The sequence below is a fragment of the Oxyura jamaicensis genome (assembly GCF_011077185.1).
Source record: "Oxyura jamaicensis isolate SHBP4307 breed ruddy duck chromosome 3 unlocalized genomic scaffold, BPBGC_Ojam_1.0 oxy3_random_OJ102686, whole genome shotgun sequence".
In the NCBI taxonomy this organism is placed as follows: domain Eukaryota; kingdom Metazoa; phylum Chordata; class Aves; order Anseriformes; family Anatidae; genus Oxyura; species Oxyura jamaicensis.
This window is the reverse complement of record NW_023303746.1, coordinates 1-18,287: the sequence shown is the minus strand read 5'-3', so window position 1 is coordinate 18,287 and position 18,287 is coordinate 1. Positions and strand designations below refer to the sequence as shown.

Here is an 18,287-nt window from a genome sequence, read left to right as displayed (position 1 = left end):
ACTGTACGCCACAACTCGCGGACAGTTTTCACCTCCTTTTCATCTTTTGGATCTCCCGTTATAGTCTTTTCCCACATGGTATTCCCAAATTCTCGCCGTTCCGTAACAGAGAACAGCAGAGCGGTGTCCTGGTTTTAGCTAGGAGAGAGTTAATTTTCCTCCCAGTAGCTGGTAGGGTGCTATGTTTTGAGTTCAGGACGAGACTAATGTTGCTAACACACTGCTGTTTTACTTGTTGCAGAGCAGTGCTTACACTATGCCAAGGACTTTTCAGCTTCTCGCTCTGTCCTGCCAGCGAGCAGGCTGGGGGTGCAGCAAGAGCTGGGAGGGGACAGACCCAGGACAGCTGACCCCAACTGGCCAAAGGGGTATTCCGTACCATCTGACGGCATGCTGAACAAGATATAGGGGTGGCTAGCCGGGGGGGGGGGCTGGCTGCTCGGGGATAGGCTGGGCATCGGTCAGCGGGTGGTGAGCAATTGCATTGTGCATCACTTGTTTGTACATATTATTTTATTTTTCTGTCCTAATAAACTGTCTCTATCTCAACCCATAGGTTTCAGTTTTTTTCTTGTTTCTCTCCCCCATCCCAGAGAGGGAGGGGGGAGGGTGAGCGAACGGCTGTGTGGTGTTTAGCTGCCGACCGGGTTAAACCACAACAAGCAGTCTCTCTAAAATGTCCCCATCGTTGTCCCAACTTGATCAACTTGATCAGTTGCTTTCCCGTTATCTCGATACCTCTCTTGGAGAGAATTCCTACGAGCAACATCGCTGCAGCCCCGACTTTCACGGCTGCGCTTCCTCTGAGAGGCAGGGAGCGACCCTGACCCGTGTCTGCCAAGCAGCACTCCTCTCAGCCGTTCATTTTCCCAATCCCCTCCTCTAGCTGCTTACCGCAGTCTCGGAGAACTCAGTCGAGCTGAACTATCTGGCGAGAAACCATCCTCTGCTACCAGATGTCGGAAAGGGAGACGGTCCCAAGTAACGATGCAACCTCGATGCGAGTATAATCGTCCTCTTTATTGCAAGTTCTAACAGAGTATATATGGGTAACTAACTACAGCACGCGCCGACAACAACTTATCATTGATCTAGCTTCTCTGTGCACGCGTCTCTAGCTTGTTTCCTCAGTATCTCTAATTCAGGGATGTGGGAAACAGCGCAAAGCCACCTCTGAATTCCTTTCCCACAACTGATCCCATCAATATCAGAGCACCAATTCAAGACTGCAGCCTATGTAACTGATCCTACAATACAGACCCTTTTTTTTTTTTCTTTCCTCCAGCAAAAATCCTCACAGCATCCTGAAATAGACAGGGGTTTGTAATATTGCTAAGTCAAGTCAAGACTGTTTTCCAAGATATACCGTTTAAGGGATTTGTTGTTTTTGATTTGTTTTGTTTAAGAAGTTTTTCAAATTCTTGTGGCTTCATTTGCGATGTTGGACCATTGGAGGATAATAGACGGGAAGATTGTCTTTGCAGACAGACAGATTCCGAATTCCAAGCTGCAATCTGTTGGATTCACCCCTTGGCTCTGTGCAGTTTCTCAGCTTCAGTTCCTTGGTGAAGCAGAATTCAATCTGACCAAGTATTTGTGCTTTTTCACCCTAGAAACATGAGGAATGAGATCAGCTTATTGTGGAGAAGATGATAAACCAATTCTTCAGATTTACTGCCTACTGAATACAGTAGTGCTTGTCTGTACAGTTGCCTCTTGAAAAATGTGAAGGGGACAGGTATTAGAGGTATCCACTTCAAACGGCTTATGGCACATACTTGTCTTTAAGGAGCAAGCAGACAAGAAAACACAATCCGTCATTGTAATTTAGTAAAAGTTTGGGGAAAGTAGCTTAACTAGTAAGCCTGATTATGAAATCCTGGGACAGATTATCGTAGAATGATAGAATGTCTTGGTTTGGAAGGGACCTTAAAGATCATCTAGTTTCAACCCCCCCCACCATGGGCAGGGATGCCACCCACTAGGATCAGGTTGCCCAGGACTTCATCCAACCTGCTCTTGAACCTCCAGGGATAGGGCATTATCTAAGCATTTCCCAAATTTGTCCAGTAGGAGGAGCTCTGTTCGAATTCTGAATATTAAAGGATATGTGTGACCGAAAACTCATCTTTCATCTTTTTTTTTTTTTTTTTTTCAGAAGAATGGGAATTGAAGCAAAGAAAGTTCACCAAAAAAAGAGAAAAACTTATTTTTATAATAGTTTTTACTGAAAAGAACAGAAGTAGGCTGCCAAAATTAGCAGAAGTGTAATTTCTGGACTTCAGAACAGACTAGAGAAAAAACATTGCCTGGAAAGAAGGAAGGAAGGCATGAAAATCTTTCATATAGGAAAGGAGATTATAAGAAAAGTCCCAGAGAATGCACACACATAATAAAGTGCGTATGGAAAAACAAACAAGCAAACAAACAAACACTAATTTTGAAACCACTAAGAACACAAGATAAAAAATAAAAAATTTACTCTTTTAAAAATTTATTTTAATTTGGGCTTTTTCTTTTAAGAAGCCTAAGAACACTGCAGTGGAGGGGTAATATGTTTTAAGCATCAGAGTCTCCATGTACGGCCCTTCAGGCACTGATAAGGTTTGGTCTCTGAAAAGGGATACCTTTAAATACCTGGGGTGTCCTCTGTCCTTTCTACTATCCCTTAGCTTCAGCTGTTAATCACAGGAGATTCAAGCTGTAAATTACTGTCACATAACATGAGCAGGATTCCTATTGTACTAAAAACAGTGTCAGAACTACAGTGAACAGAGCTAGACACTGGCGATTGTGTTAGCTCTATATTTCTTCAACATCGAGAGGTGGATGAGGGTTCAAGCCACATTCAACTCATTATTTTTGCTGCTTAGAGCAACTTAAAAATACATTTAAAAATATTTTTATCCTTGAATTCTTTTTCATGTGAAGTGACAGAAACCTCAGAGCACTACTAAAGCAAATGAGCCGACAACACAAGAGCTATTAAACTCCAACAGCAACTGTATCTTGGCAAGCCTTCGTAAAATTGCCGTCTGTATATGGGCTCCTTTCAGCTCATGCTGGCTAGTTCTAGTAATTTGCTATATGGCAATTAAGCTTTAGCAGGAGCAGAAAGTACTCAACTACGGTTCACTTCTAGCATGATGGTTACAGCATTCATGCAAGAGATGAGCATTCAAATCTTTCAAGGCTCTAAAACCCAGAGCTCCTACTTTACGGGTACCTACCTAACATAAAGAATGGATAGTTCCTCTGTTAGCAATATTTCTATGTTAAGAAAAGGCTACAACCTAACATGAACTTAAATTCATGGTGCCAGCATGTAGGCAATGCTTTTGTGAACTCAGTTTTAAGAACTGAGCAATATCTGATCTCTAAGGAGCTGCATCCAAAAGGAACACCCAAGACCATGCTGAAGATTTTTCACTTTTTTTTTTTTTTATAGAAAGTGGTTATTTGTTTGAAAGTAGTAAAGTGGTTGTGTGTGTTTGTTTTTACCTTTTCTGGAGGAAGACATTGGATCTTTGGTGTTAAACCATACAATTTTCTAATACCTTCTTTTATGTCAGTCATCTGAAAAATTAAAAAGCTTGTATAATTTATTAAGTCACTAGCACATCTTCCAACAGGTCTCACGTTTCTCTAATATTGCAAGTTTTAGAAAAGCACAACTTTAAAAAAAGCAATTAAAAAACAAGATCATTTGCTCTCTAGAAATTTATTAACTTACGCTGAAAGAAGTACACGTGATTTTGTTTCATATAAAAGATTTCTTCTTACCGTGTAATATGTACTGTTTGGCTTTATCCCAGCCTTCTGGAGATTACTGAAACAAAGATAGAGCACATTTTCATGGTTCCTCTATGCAAGTATAATTTCATAACCATAAGGTAAATGAATAATCTTAATGAGAACCTGGCAAGCATTAGAATGAGAGGGAGCAAAAGAAACTTGTCCTCCATACTCTGCCAGGCCAAGGGAAGGTTTCGTTTTCTGAAATGTCACTGCCCACCCAGCTCAGCAGGGTCAGCACAAACCCTCTCCCCTACCTCTGTTGGAGGAGCTGGGAGAGTTGACTCTTCAGAGACAGCTAGGGGAAAGGACTATGCTACTGTCATTTGCTGGATCTTCATATTGCTCTGCTGAGTGCCCGGTAGAGCAAATAGTTTAACTGTCTCCCTTCCCCTGCCCCAAGCCATGCCCCTGTGCTCTGACCCCTGTGAAGGAACTGAGGCAGATTTGTGAGGCCGCTTGACACACCCTCGTGTTCTAATGCAGGGAGAGCTTGGCTGGGACAGCAGGTGCACAGCACACCCAGAGAGGGCTGTGGCACGAGGATCAACATCAAGGTCAGAGCAGAAATATTTCCAACATCACATTTTTAAGGATGTTTTTTAGTAGAAAGGTTGTTCGCATAACAGAAACAAGGCAACTCTTAATATCCTGTAGCTTATATACCCCTTCCTTTAGATTCAGTCCTGAGAACAGTTCAAAGTGTGGGCTTCTAACAAGACTCAGGACCCAACAGGTTCTGAGTATTCAAGTCCCAGCTTCTTCAGTAATAACTGGGAATGTTCAGCATCTCTCAGAATTTAATCCATGAGAGCTAATAATGTTCAACCCTTCCAAGATCAGGTTCTGCACTGGGGAAATGTAACCCAATTGTCTAAAGGTTTACCTGTTTATGAAAGTCATTTGACACTGCATATGAGCAGGCCAATAAAAGAGATGATGTTGTGTCATTCTTACAGGAGCCTGTATGACATCCTCTTTTTAATAACTTCTCATTTGGAAAGTTTTAATCACTCTAACACTACTTTTTCTCATAAAAGTATAAATGAAGCACAGTGAGAACATTAGCACTCTTTACTCTTTGCAGTGAAGATCAAATTAATTATGTTCATTTTACAATGCAGAATATGCTATGAGCAATTAGCTTCAAGATGTTTCAGTCTCTATTAGGTTTCATTACACATGCTGATACGGAGTCACATAATCGGTCACTGTGCCATCTGTAAAATGTTTTAATCACACCATCACCGCTACTTAGGCAATTGACTTATCAGACGTTATTAATTTTAACACTACATACGCCATGCTCTTAAGCACCGTGTCTAGAAAAATGTGATTAAGTTTTACAAAACACCTGCAAAAACAGGAGGGGGATGGAAGAAAGACATTTTCTTTGTGCATATGAATGAGACCGTTGCAGAGACTGCTTGGACAAGACACTGACAGAACATGAACTGTTCTTTTTGTTTGTTTGTTTTTTTAATTTTATTTTTTTAAATATACATTTCTAGATACAAAAGGACAACTGTTCTCCTCTCTCACATACTGCCTCTTTACGCCAAAAAAATATTATTGGTCAACAAATCTGAGTCAAACCCTTTCCCACCACACCACGCATTTACCAGGAAAGGACTCTGCACTTCTGACATTCATTGGCAGCCATGTTGTGCATGTACAGTGCTTGGACACACTGCCCTTTGGGACATCCTCTCTTGCTGCTAGCTCTCAGCCCCTTCCCAGGATGTTCTGCGCAATTTTGCCTGCAGCTTGTCCTTCCCTCTCAGCAGAAGACTGCTTTTTCTAAACACAGTTGAGTGTTCAGGCATCAGGATGACTCAGAGGTCTGAGAGTTTCAACGCTTGGTTTAGACGTCTACAGGTACCGTAGCTTTTGGTAGTGAGACACAGCTGATACAGCTTCTCAGAATGTTCTGGCTTACATTGTCTAAAAGGTTTCTGTGAAGCATGCTGCTGCCTTAACAGACTCTGACGTGACCAGAGACATTCTTCTCAAAGTAGACAACTCGTCTGAATTCCAGTACCTGAAATAATTTACACTAATACTGATTTCCCCTCTGCCATGAGGTGTTTATACTCACGTTTTAAGTTAGATTTTAAACTTTTACTATTTGAAGTAAGAGCAGACCATGGAGTTCACTAACATACCCATTAAGATCAACTTGCCAGTAGAGCTCCAGGGTTTTACCAAAGTATTTCTTCTGAGAATTGAGGACCTGAAGTGTGGCTGCACAAGTCCCATGTTTCTCCCATTCATGTTTCCTACAGCAGGTAAGCAAAATTCAAGTTTCAGAAAACATTATTTGCAAATTTCAAGAACCTTGATAAATCTTAAAGTCAAAAATCTTAAAGGGTTTACGTAAGAAGTATGATATAGCACCAAAAAAAACCTGCTCATACAAAAAACAAAACATCACTCCTACACTTTGACTAAGTTATGCTTGGATCTAGAGAAATCTGTATGCTATTTCTAAACAGAATGAATAAATAAACTTGTAGTGTCAAGAGATTTGAGGCAGGAGAGAAGATTTTAACTCCAAGTTCCCAAATTGAGCATAGCTGAGTGTTCTCATCTTGGCTGTAACACTCAACTGCACATTAAGTGAATTGCTTACCACCTACAGAAGTCCACTTCACGTGGGTCAAAGAGCAGGTTTCCCAACAAGGGACTTGAAATTACTGATGACAGAAGAGGCTATTTTTAAAAAAGAAATGGAAGCTATTTCAGGTAAATTTGGCAAGAGATTCTGGCTGAGCAGTTGGTTTGGACCAGAGGCAGACAACAGTCAAGTCCAAAGAGCGACTGGAGCAGCAATAAGCTGGAGGCAAGGATTTGCACGTAGGATGCCTATTTTTCTTCAGAAAAATATGTATTTATGCATGTGTGTAAACCTTCTGGTAAAGTGTTGTGACTGTCTTTTACAGTCTGTCAGTGGTATGTGAATTTAAATGTCCTGCTGTTTCCAGCAAGAAGGCAGAAATAGAAGCTGCTGTTGGAATGGCTCGGTACAGTTTGCACTGGTCACAGCGGCCAGGCCATGGGGCTGAGGGGATGCTTAATGGAAAGGCGCGGAGCTACCCACAGACAGCGCCCACGCTTCACCAGCTGCAGCAAGCCAAGGACGCGCTGGGCCCAAGTTGTTAAATCAGTCTTGTGGGCATTCCAGACTGGAGAGACAGTTTAGAGTCACTATAAAACAGGTACGGCAACTTTTAGACAACATTTCTTTTTACATTGTTACTTGTTATTTTGCAGCACAGCAATGTGGAAAAACAAAGTGATGCAGGTATAGCTAATTCTGACCACTCGAGCACAGGCATACGGAATTTCACCTTCACCTCTTCCACTCAAATACAAACTGAAGCAGGTAGGAAATGAAGGAGCTGCGGGTATCAGGGAATAATAAACAGTTTGTTTAGAAATTGAAAGAATTAACGTCTCAATGCTATTCACTGAGACATCATCCTTCACGTAGGCTGCAACTGACAAGGTCATTTTACTTGAACCTTAACTCATATGCAGAACATAGCCGCTTGTGTTCACAAAGACCAGCTTCCCTTCTGTAACTCTTCGGAACTGTAAGCTAGGCAGTAACACAGAGTGTATGTGTCACAAGCACTTTGTGACATTTTTTCCTCCTGATAGGACACAAGCACTTTGGCAAGCACACAGGAGTGAAGGGTGCAGAGTTAGATTGGGTGCCACTATGTAATTTGTCCTTCTCCATAATTTTATTGATAATGCTCTTAAGAATAAATGCTATACTTGCATACCTGGAAGCTAAATCCTACAAATGACATCCTAAGGGGCTGCAGAAATGCAAAGGAATGAAGTAGAACTCGTTTGCGTGGAAAAAATGCTAAACCTCAGAAGAGATTTTGCTGCTTCTTATGCACAAGGATGGAATTCCCCCAAGCTCCAAGTCATGGAGATATGGCAGACAAAGTTGGAAGCACATCAGATGCATCCAAGGACTGTAGAAACAACCCAGCTTGAAAACCGGTTCCTTGGGATAGCAACTAAGGTCCGCAAGTGCTGCCCACAAAATATTTAAGATTAACATGTAAGTTTACAACCAATTTCAGTTAGTAAATTTTGAGATTTTCAGTTAGTAAATTTTGAGATTTTCAGTTAGTAAATTTTGAGATCCAAAGCACCCATACCCCTCTATCCTGTTATAAGCAATTCAACCCTGTCCAGTTAAAATTCTTGGGTAGCAATTGCCACAGTTCAGAAGACAAACAGAGAACAGTTCACAAGACAAACAGAGATGAGCAATTATCTTTACAGAGGCACCCACAACCATTTGTCAATACCCATGAAGAATCCTTATCCCCTCCCTTAAGCCAGAACTACAGTTAGAGGTAGACACATGAAGAAACATACTATGAAATTACAGCAGTCATGGAAAAACCCTGAGGGTATGCTGAGATATCCAACATCCATTTTGCTTGTCACTGCTTATGTTCTCTGTTTAACTGAGGTAACTTCAGTGTACAACAATGAAAATCAATCAGATTTACTTTCAGATTCTCTTTTCTGCCATATTAGTCCTTCCCTTTTTTTTTGGGGGGGGGGGGGGGAGGGAGGTGTTTGTTTAACACTAGAGATAAACACGTTTTTAAAAAAACTTGAAGTAAATATTTTAACTGAATTAAGATGTACAACAGGATTTTATTGGCTTTCAACTATCTTAAAAACTTAAAAGCTTGCATTTACAAAATCTGCAATTACAACTGCCAATTGTAGTGCACTTGTCACCGTACTGAAAGGGAATTACTCTGTCAGTCAAAATTGGTTATGGTGTTCTAATCTAACTTTTCTATCGCTCTTATGCTAGTGACATTTCCAGGTATTGAAATAAGTTCTGTTTGCTACCCTTAGTCTGACATTTACAAGTTCAGACTGCCGTAAGAGACTTGTAAGACCAGTTTAGGACCTGGGGGGGCACAGATCTGCTGTAGAACAAGGACAAGACTAAAATTAACCCCCATTCCCTTCAAAGTTCTTCCCTGGTGACACAGGGAGGAAACAGTCCTCCAATCCAACGGAAAGCCCCAGAGGCACTTAGAGCTGAGACAGCTAGAGGCAGCAGCGTTTAAAGCTACACACTCTACATCTTATCTGATGTTACTGCTTTCACAGTAGATGTGGAAGAACAGATTACATTGACGGCATTATTTTAAACTAAAGTCCCGGGCAATTCACTGAAGCCTGTGCAAACTCAGATAATACTCATACTGCTCTTCAGTCCAAGCGTCTGATGATTTAGAAGTAAAGAGAAACATAAAGAAGGAAAACTGTTGTCAGGAGAGGTCTAAGCCTTCTTCTTTCCTTTAAGCCAAGCAGGTTGATCACTAAACAAATTCCCATTTGATCTGATTTAGGCTGCTAGGAAAGTAAAAAGGAAAGTCTTAAGGGAAATGGCTAGGAACACACAAGGAATCCTGTTTGTCCATTCCCTCCTCTGTGTGGAATTCCAGAAGGAAAGGTCTCTCAAAGCCAGCAACACAGTGAAGGCAGCTAGGACGAGGCCTGATAGCTGCTCTTGCAGCGGGTTTTGACATCCCTAGAGCACAACTGCTATGCAGATTTAAATGTGGTAGCAGCAGCTGCTTCTCCCTGGGGACAAAGAGAACGAACACATTCTCTCTCTCTCACTAAGTTCCACTTCTCCAAAATTGCTGCCATAGCCCCTTCTTCAACAGTATGCATTTTGCAGGTACTCTAGCAAGAAAACTTTAAGAAAAAAAAGAACGCGTGAAAATGTATCACTTTCAGTGTGTTTCCTGGATGCTGTTTCTCATGCATAACATGGTACCTGAAGAATTACTAATTCAGACTGACTTTTTTGTGAAATAATATCCCAAATACTTTTTAATTTTGTTTGTACTCACCAGAAATGGGTGCTATTCAAAGATGGATGAATTACATCCGGCCAATAGCGTGTCATGTCTGTCATAAGATCCTAAAAACAACACAAGTAATTTATCAATAAAAACTTACCTGCAATTGAAAAACTATTTCATACACAATCTACATCTATTGATAAATTTTCTAAAGCTGAAGCCTTGCCTTTCAATAGCCCCAAAAGAAACATTTACTTGCAGAAAAATAAGAGAGGTCCTGTTCTCCATTATTTTGAAAATGCTGTTGGTGGTGGTGATAGGTAGATGTGACTATCTGAGTATATTAATACTGACACACTGCTTTGAAGTAACATTGTCCTTCTACTGCCCCTGCAGAAATTGTTCAGTCGTGGAGCTTTTCACACCTGTAAACTTAAGTCTCCCATCCCCGCTTACATGAGGGGGTGGAACCTCATGGCCTCCAGAGCCCCCTTCCAACCTCAACCATTCTGTGCAATTCTGCAAATTAATCATGGATGTTTTAAATAAATATATAAATAAACCTTTTTTTTTGAAAAAAAAAAAAAATTACTCTGCATTTTTTCACAGGTACTTGTTACCACTGGAGATCTGTGACTATGTTCTCTGGATTTATTTGGTAAGGAAGAAGTAGCTGAAAAAGACAAATCACATGTCTGCAAAACTAAGTTTGAATAGATGAATAGCCACTAATGAATGCAAGCGCTGGAATTTCAATTCATACCAGAAGCACCTAATGAATTTTTTGACTCCTTAACAGAACATACCTCTCAGCAAACTACATTAGCAGTGATCTATTATGAGCTACAGATTTGGCACATAGGAAGTGCAAAAGTAATGCCACTCAGCTCTGCTTGGTATTACGTTTTTGGTTTCATGTTTTAAAACAAATACCTTAATCTCTGTGTCATTGAAATGCCATGTTCTATTACAATCTTGAACTCCGTCAGGCCTAGAAAAGCAGAACAGAAGTGAAAAAAAGATGTCTTCCAAGTCACTAACAGTAAGAACAACATATTATTAGCCTGAATCTTAAATATGCAAGATTATAGCCATAAATTTGATTTGAATATGCAAGTAATCCATCAGCATCTACAGTGTTTTATAAGTAAAAAAATACTAATCATTATGTAAGTTATGGCTAAAACTTCTCCCATGTTGAGGTTCTGAGGCCTTTCAATCCATCACCCTCTGTAAACAGCGCATAGGGGGAATAATGCTATGGAAGAGTCTCGCACATCACGTCACTGATGACATTGACCTTCCCAACCATTGCACCAAGTGACAATTCTGCAAGTACCACCAGAAAGTCACTGGAAATCTGCACATAATGCTGTTCACCTTTCTAGGACATAAAGCTTACCAATCTCCTGTCCTGAACTTTTCCCTGTGTTTGTCATGAAAACCTTCAAATTGCTGCCATGGACAATGATTCCAGGTAGTTGATTCCTTTGAAACAAGTTGTTTTTTTGTGCAGATTTACAATGTTTGTGCTGAGTTAAGGTACTTAAAGGCACAGACGGTCATGAGACATTAACAAATCCTGTGTACTCAGGAAGAAAAAGGAAGAGGAGAAACCATAATTCCCTTTCTGTTTGAGAACATCAGTGATGTTACAAAGAGTTGTGTAAACAAAATGCTCATGTGACAAGAAGATTTTAGTAGCTTAGTGAATCATGGGATATACAAGAGTGCAGAGTAGTTTTATATCAAAACATAGATTTTAGATTTCCAGGTTGAAATAAAAACAATCTACAATCATACCATAGTCCATGAATTGTCCAGTACTCTGGTGGGTCTTGACAATTAATACTGTATTGCTGTGGAAAACAAAATTATAGATTATTTGTTATGTGTGTCCAGGGATAATGGTTTAGAGGGCAGTATGAAAAGAAGACAAAGGTCAGGTTCTGAGCTAATAGGAAGTAGTCTGATCCATGCTAAATGAATAGAGCTAATTCTACATTTATCTTATATTCTAGGTGGCAATTCTAAGTTTTTTTCTCATCATTGGATCTTTTCAAGGAGTGCAGAACCATTCAAATAAAATTTAAAAAAATCAAAATCAACTGTAATATTGGACAAGCACACTTTAAGTGTCCAAGAGTACTTTTGGTCTTATATTAAAAATAGAAAAAAAAATACAAGAAGTAAATTAAAAAAAAAAAAAAAAAAAAAGAGCACTTATTCCAAGTAAAATTATTAGAATGGGTTTCTAAGTGTTTTGACCTGAGGGACAAGGAAAGGGAGAAAGAGGATTAAAGAACATATAAATTCCCACCAACAACAGCCCCAGCCAAAACTTCTGATAATACAGGAGAAATAGTCTAAATGTTAACTCTTATTTAGAGCAGAATACATATTCCTCAACAAATAAAAATTTCTACACTCAAACAGCACAAATTACATTACTACATTTTCCTTGATTACACTGCTTAGTAATTAGAGCTCTTTTTAGTAAACACTTTTCTCCATTAAGTAGCAGCCTCTTGAGACTTTCCTTCCCCAAAATAAGTGCCTTCCTTTTTAGTTTGCATCACATGTCCTGCCTTAATTATGCAACAATGCCTTTTATGCGATGCTGGAACAAGAACAGTGTAGACAAGTGCAGAGAGACCTGTAATCTCACTAACTGCCTTCTGCATGCCACAAACCAGTGGCTGCAAAACTGCAGGATCTGTAAGCCTTTCTTGTTCTGTGTCAATTTCCTTCCTCTTCTCTCCTGCCACCAACAAACAGAAACAATTAAACCCAGCAACAGCAATTATTCCTGACAGGTTTTCAGCAAACACACTTTGGAAGCATCTAAACAATACTGCTCTCATAACGACACAAGCTTTGTGGAGCTGAGAAACTGCAGCTATCCAGCCCAAAATACAGGAAATCAAAAGCCAGTGGCTAATCACCCCCTGAAAAACCGTCTGCCAGATAATCAGCTTGTGCAACCAGGGTGGAAACAAGAACGCTGCAGTTATGCATCTTACACAATCTTTTACCACAGTTCCTATTCAAGCTAAAGGAAACCCCACAGCATTTTAAATTCAAGGCAGTTTACTCAGTCAGGGTTTAGACTGAGACCCAGGACCCATTTTGGTTCCAATCTGAAACAATATATTCTGTAGTCAGAAGGAAAGCTAAACGGTCAAAATGGGATTAGACTGTCAACATCTTAAAGTCTCCTTAAAGATCAGATAGGGCTCCCCCCGACTCTGAAAAGCTCAGTAGCATGGCACTAAAAGTCACCAGCTTGTTTTCAGTGGCTTTTACAAGCCTCCTCAAGTCAGCTGGCACCTAAGCACTCCGGATAGAAGTGGGCGAAGATCTAGTGTCCTTTTAGCTTTAGGTCTGTGGGACACCAGGAATCAGCTCTACCCTACTGCAGCACTAACCCAGCCAGCTATTTTTTCTACACATTTCACGATGTTGTTGGTGTCATGCTGCAGGCTGGCAGAACCATACAGTCAGTGCCACCTATGACACAGAAGGTCACACATGGCATTTTGGCCAGCTTCATTCACCTTCCTTTCTAGTTCTACCCATGGTATTTTTCCAACATTTCCTTTAAACCAATATTGTAAAATAAGCAAACATCAGCCTGAGAAGCCAGGTATCCCTGCTACTTCGGCAAAACACTTTGCATTAGCCTTCCTGTTTACCGTGTACTGCCCGCTGAGGGATTGATTCAAACTCAGGCAGCTGCCAACTTGAAATGGAGTTACAAACACGTATTTACAATCAGGCACTGGACCTCAGAAACTTTTCCAGATTAGATTAATTGGAAAAAGGAACGTTGTCTTCTCCTGTTTTAAAATAATCTGACAACCAGACCCACCCAAGCTAACTATGTGGCCTGTAACACTGAGACAAGCAGCAGGGGCCTCTGCGGCACCGCCATGCTGAGAGGAAGCGCTGCAGCCAAGATGGCCGACGCGGAAGGGCCACTGAGAACTGTCACCGAAAGAGCTGAATTTAGAAGATTGCTTTAAAAAAGATTGGGAGGAGGGAAACAAAACATTTACTTCTTGTAGGCCAGCAGGTCCAGGGAAGTGATTGTCCCCCTGTACTTGGCTATGGTGAGGCCGCACCTCGAGTACTGTGTTCAGTTTTGGGCCCCTCGCTACAAGGACGTGGAGGTGCTCGAGCAAGTCCAGAGAAGGGCTACGAAGCTGGTGAGGGGTCTGGAGAACAAGTCTTATGAGGAGCGGCTGAGGGAGCTGGGACTGTTTAGCCTGGAGAAGAGGAGGCTCAGGGGTGACCTTATTGCACTCTACAGGTACCTGAAGGGAGGCTGTAGCGAGGTGGCGGTTGGTCTATTCTCCCACGTGCCTGGTGACAGGACGAGGGGGAATGGGCTAAAGTTGCGCCAGGGGAGGGTTAGGTTGGATCTTAGGAAGAACTTCTTTACTGAAAGGGTTGTTAGTCACTGGAACAGGCTGCCCAGGGAAGTGGTTGAGTCACCATCCCTGGAGGTCTTTAAAAGACGTTTAGATGTAGAGCTTAGGGATATGGTTTAGTGGAAGGTGGAGGCGTAGATTAAGAGTTATCTTTGGGGCTACACTGGTATTTAGGAAAAAGTTTTCTGTTCCAAAATAGCATCTGTCTAGTGCTTGACTCACTTCAACAGAGGTAGTTTTATATACAAGCGTACACAAAGATAAAGGAATCACTTTACCTGAGAAAGTTTTTGATCTAATTCTTATTCACAACACTGAACTGCCATCCTGTTAACTTCCTTTAATTCTTTCTGTATTATTCAACTACTTATATCAGAAAAAAAAAGGAAGAAAAAAAAAAAAAAAGAAAAATAGTGGTTTTACTCTTCCCTTAAGCCTTCACTACACAATTATTTCCAGAGACTGAAATTAGGAAAACGTTTTATCTCATGAAAAAAAAATTACCTGCTGCTTAACACTACATTAAAACTTGAATTCAGGTGGTTCTGTCCACCAGCTTATTCTGTTGTCCTTTATTTGATTCCTTTATTTAATCAGCACATATATGTAGTAAAAAGATCACAAGAGGGGTTAGTACCCATTTCTTCATAATCCTTCCCATTCTCACCACAGCAGGAACTGAATAGCATACACACTTGCATCGGATTTGCCCCATTTCACAAGGGAACACCCTGAAAAGATCTTATCTTTTTACAATTTCCAAGAAACAAAAACTGTAATAATAACATTTCTCTAAGTTCTTGCATAACATTTCTCAAGTTATCTTCATAACTCCATAATAGGGGAGGAAAAAGTCCCTCTGGCTGCCCTTGACTTGCTCCTACTTCCACCTAACAGGATTCACACTCATTTGAGACTGAAACATCTAAGTTTGAACTTATTACTTTTTTTTTTCTAAAATATGTACTTTCCATTTTAATTGTGCAGATCACACTTGGTATTAAAAAAGACACCAGTTGAACACAATTGCATACAGCTTAAAGCACAGGAAGAGCCGAGAGATGTACAGTCTCAAGTTTCTAGCATGCTGAAATGTGTCCAATTTTTTTTTTTTAAAAAAAAAGGCCTTTCAGGAGTCTGAAAACCTTAAACGCTTTTTGATGCACACAGATATACAAACAAAAAAGAAGTCATCAGGTCATCCACACACCTATCAAGAATACAGTATGAAGTGAAGTCCCCAGTCTGTAACCAGGTTCATTTACACAGGAAGCATAAGCTACTAAGTACTTGCACAAAGTAGTGTAACAAAGCTTTCTGTAAACATAAGTGCTATCATGCATTACGCAGGTTCCTTCACCCAGATACTCTTTTTCCTTCTGATATCATGTCAACAGTTCTGAACCGAAGAATGATATTAAAAATATTTCCTGACTGAAAGAAAATAGCAATCATACATAAATACGCTGAAGATGCTGAAGAACCTATATACTTTTTTAAAAAAAAAAAAAAAAAAAAAAAAAAAAGGAGCAGAATTTGGGAATCCCTCAAGTTAATACACAGCTTAACAAAAAGAAAGCTGTTAGAAGAGTAGAATTGGAACTCCATTTCTTCGTATGACTCACGGAAGTAAAAGTGGGCAAAAAGTCACTTCACACGATTTTAATTTTGTTTTTTCTTCCCTCCTTTGAGATGCTTCTGTCAGAAAATCATAAGGAATTAACATAATGTGTGAGAAAGCCTACGTTTTCTGAAGCTTAATATCCTCAATTATTCACCACAATTTCACTGTAAGTACATACAGGTTATTTGCCAATTTACCAACAGCAGTACCTGAGAATTAAGAGTGGCACCCCACACGCAGTGCCCGAACTGATTGTTTTTCTCACTCTTCATGACTCTGCATCTCATTCACTTACACAGAGGGTTTAAACTTCTACTAACTCTGAATGCCCACTCAAGCCAGGTGCTACATATTCCAGAAGACCAACACCTTTGCCTGAAGTTAGTTACAGTGATGTTTGTGAAGCAAAGGAAAAAAAAAAATCAGACACAAAGTGCATCAGGTCCCCCCTGACCCACCTCAAAAAAAGAGCAAACAAACATAAACCAGAGGAACGGCCACTCCCAGTTCTCGGTTAAACGCAGAGCTTTCATATTGATATCTCCCCTGTACATTTAACTAATTTAACTAAAGCCCATCCTTTTCTCCACAGAAGTTTCTGGCATTATATAAGTTTTGCTGCTACTGCTTTTATATGTAGTTCCAGAAATAGGAATGGGAAATTAAAAAGTACCTAGAGCATTATAAGAAAAAGACTCTGCTACTGTAATAAATACACCTAAATGTCCCAGAAGTGGGAGCTTTTTGGCAAAACCATTTGACTGAGACTGAAGCTTCTGAATTATCCTGAGTACTTAATCCTTGTGTCCGTAAAACTGATAACATCTTCCACTTTGAAGTACAGCATATTTTAATTCATCTATATAGAAAGAGGCCTTCAAAGATTTCCTGCATTAAAAAAAAATGTTCTACTTACCAGATGGCAATAGGTATTTAATAGCAAAAGGTGCATAAAATTATAATTCTTTACAATTCATGTTCTTGAAGGACATACATTGGGAGGTTAGGTTCATTTTTCATTCCTACCCACAATCACAGAAATGCTCCAAGACACCCACAGCTTTACAGCACTCTTTTTCCAGACCAAATCTGTATCTGATGCGTTATCATTAAAACTTCGAAGCCGCCATTATAAAACTACACCTTGTTGTGCAGCAGACAGCTTAAATACTAATCCGCTGTCTTCAGTCAAACGAAGCATGCAAGCCTGCTTACAGAGTCTGGTAAAAGTCTAGGACTAACGAGAGATTAAAAAACATGTAACAAACAACTAAGACAGAGAACAGTATGTCCCACATTGACTATTATACTTGTAGCATGCCATGGTTCTCTCATTTACAGCTACACTAGAGAAAAACTCAAAAAGTTACAAAAGTTGCACCAGGATCAGTCAAACCTTTTATAAAGACACAGGTGTATAAACAAGATTAAATGCTTCAGGGGTTTTATTTACTCTCTGTCCAAGGCTCCCTTTGACAGAATAACAGAGAATGAAACACAAAAATCTCACCTTGCATACAGTCACTGGCCAATGATGAGCAAGATAAAGCTTGTCCCAGGTATGAGGGTGGCTGTCACTGGAGAAAGAAAATATATATTTTTTTCTCAAGTATTTTAAAAGAACAACACCTCCAGCTAGGCGCACAATGTCTACTATATATATACATATATGTAGGATAACACATTGCCTTTATAGCTGGCTGCTTCTGTTTACAGCTTCTATTGCAACAGAACTCCAAACACTGCAGGACCAAACTGTAACAGATCACATAGAACTGGCGTATTTAGAAACCTGCAAATGCCCTCTCACTGTTAAACAAATTCCATGTTTGGCATCCTATCTCCATATGCTTCCTATTTCTTAAGATATGGAAAAAAGGTGGTGTTCTGTTTTATATTTAGGAAGGTACCTCCTGGCAAGCTTTAACAACAACAACAACAGATATTTGCTTCGGGTATTAAGAATCTTCTAATTCTGGTTGATGGGTTCATTAGCTCAAAAGAAAGTATACAGCATTCTTGGAACTGTAAGTACTCTTCTGAAATAAAAGACTACAGACAACCACAAGCAATGCAGTTGACACCACAGGAGACGTAATTTGATCTGGCAAGTGTCACCAACCGTTTGGACAAAAAGAAATTGAATAAAAAATCAGAATAAAAGTAACAACCATAAACCTCAAGAGTGCTTAATTCATCATTTTGCAGACAAACGCTGCATTTTTAAATGCATAAATTAACTAGCTTTTTGAGTACCAAGCTTGAAAAACGTTATCAAAAAGAAAAGAAAAAATAATAAAAGTTTACAAATTGTTTAAAAAGCGATGTGCGATTTGTTTAAAATGGCGCTTTAAAAAGTGTCTTCAACACTTCTACAGAAGCATCTTCATTCTCCAACAATTCCAAGCAGCCATTCTGGATAAACTGGAAATGGATAAAAACCGGTTGCTTCAGACACCGCAACAGATGCATTAAGCTATAAGGCAACCACACTAAGTAACTAAATTAAACAACAGGTGAAAAAGAAAGAAAGAAAGAAAGAAAGAAAGAAAGAAAGAAAGAAAGAAA

At 39.8% G+C, this 18,287-nt stretch overlaps 1 protein-coding gene across 1 annotated transcript; it reads right to left on the bottom strand.

Moving 5' to 3' along the window:
• Window positions 1-1,279: 1,279 nt before the first annotated feature.
• On the bottom strand, window positions 1,280-17,407 carry LOC118157137 (ribonuclease T2-like; the record flags this gene model as incomplete). Its single annotated transcript, XM_035311378.1, is given in 8 exon segments — window positions 1,280-1,609; window positions 3,502-3,576; window positions 3,784-3,829; window positions 5,961-6,074; window positions 9,711-9,781; window positions 10,596-10,653; window positions 11,466-11,521; window positions 17,230-17,407. Coding segments are annotated over 8 exon segments (838 nt in total), but the record flags the coding sequence as incomplete, so codon positions are not given.
• Window positions 17,408-18,287: the final 880 nt, after the last annotated feature.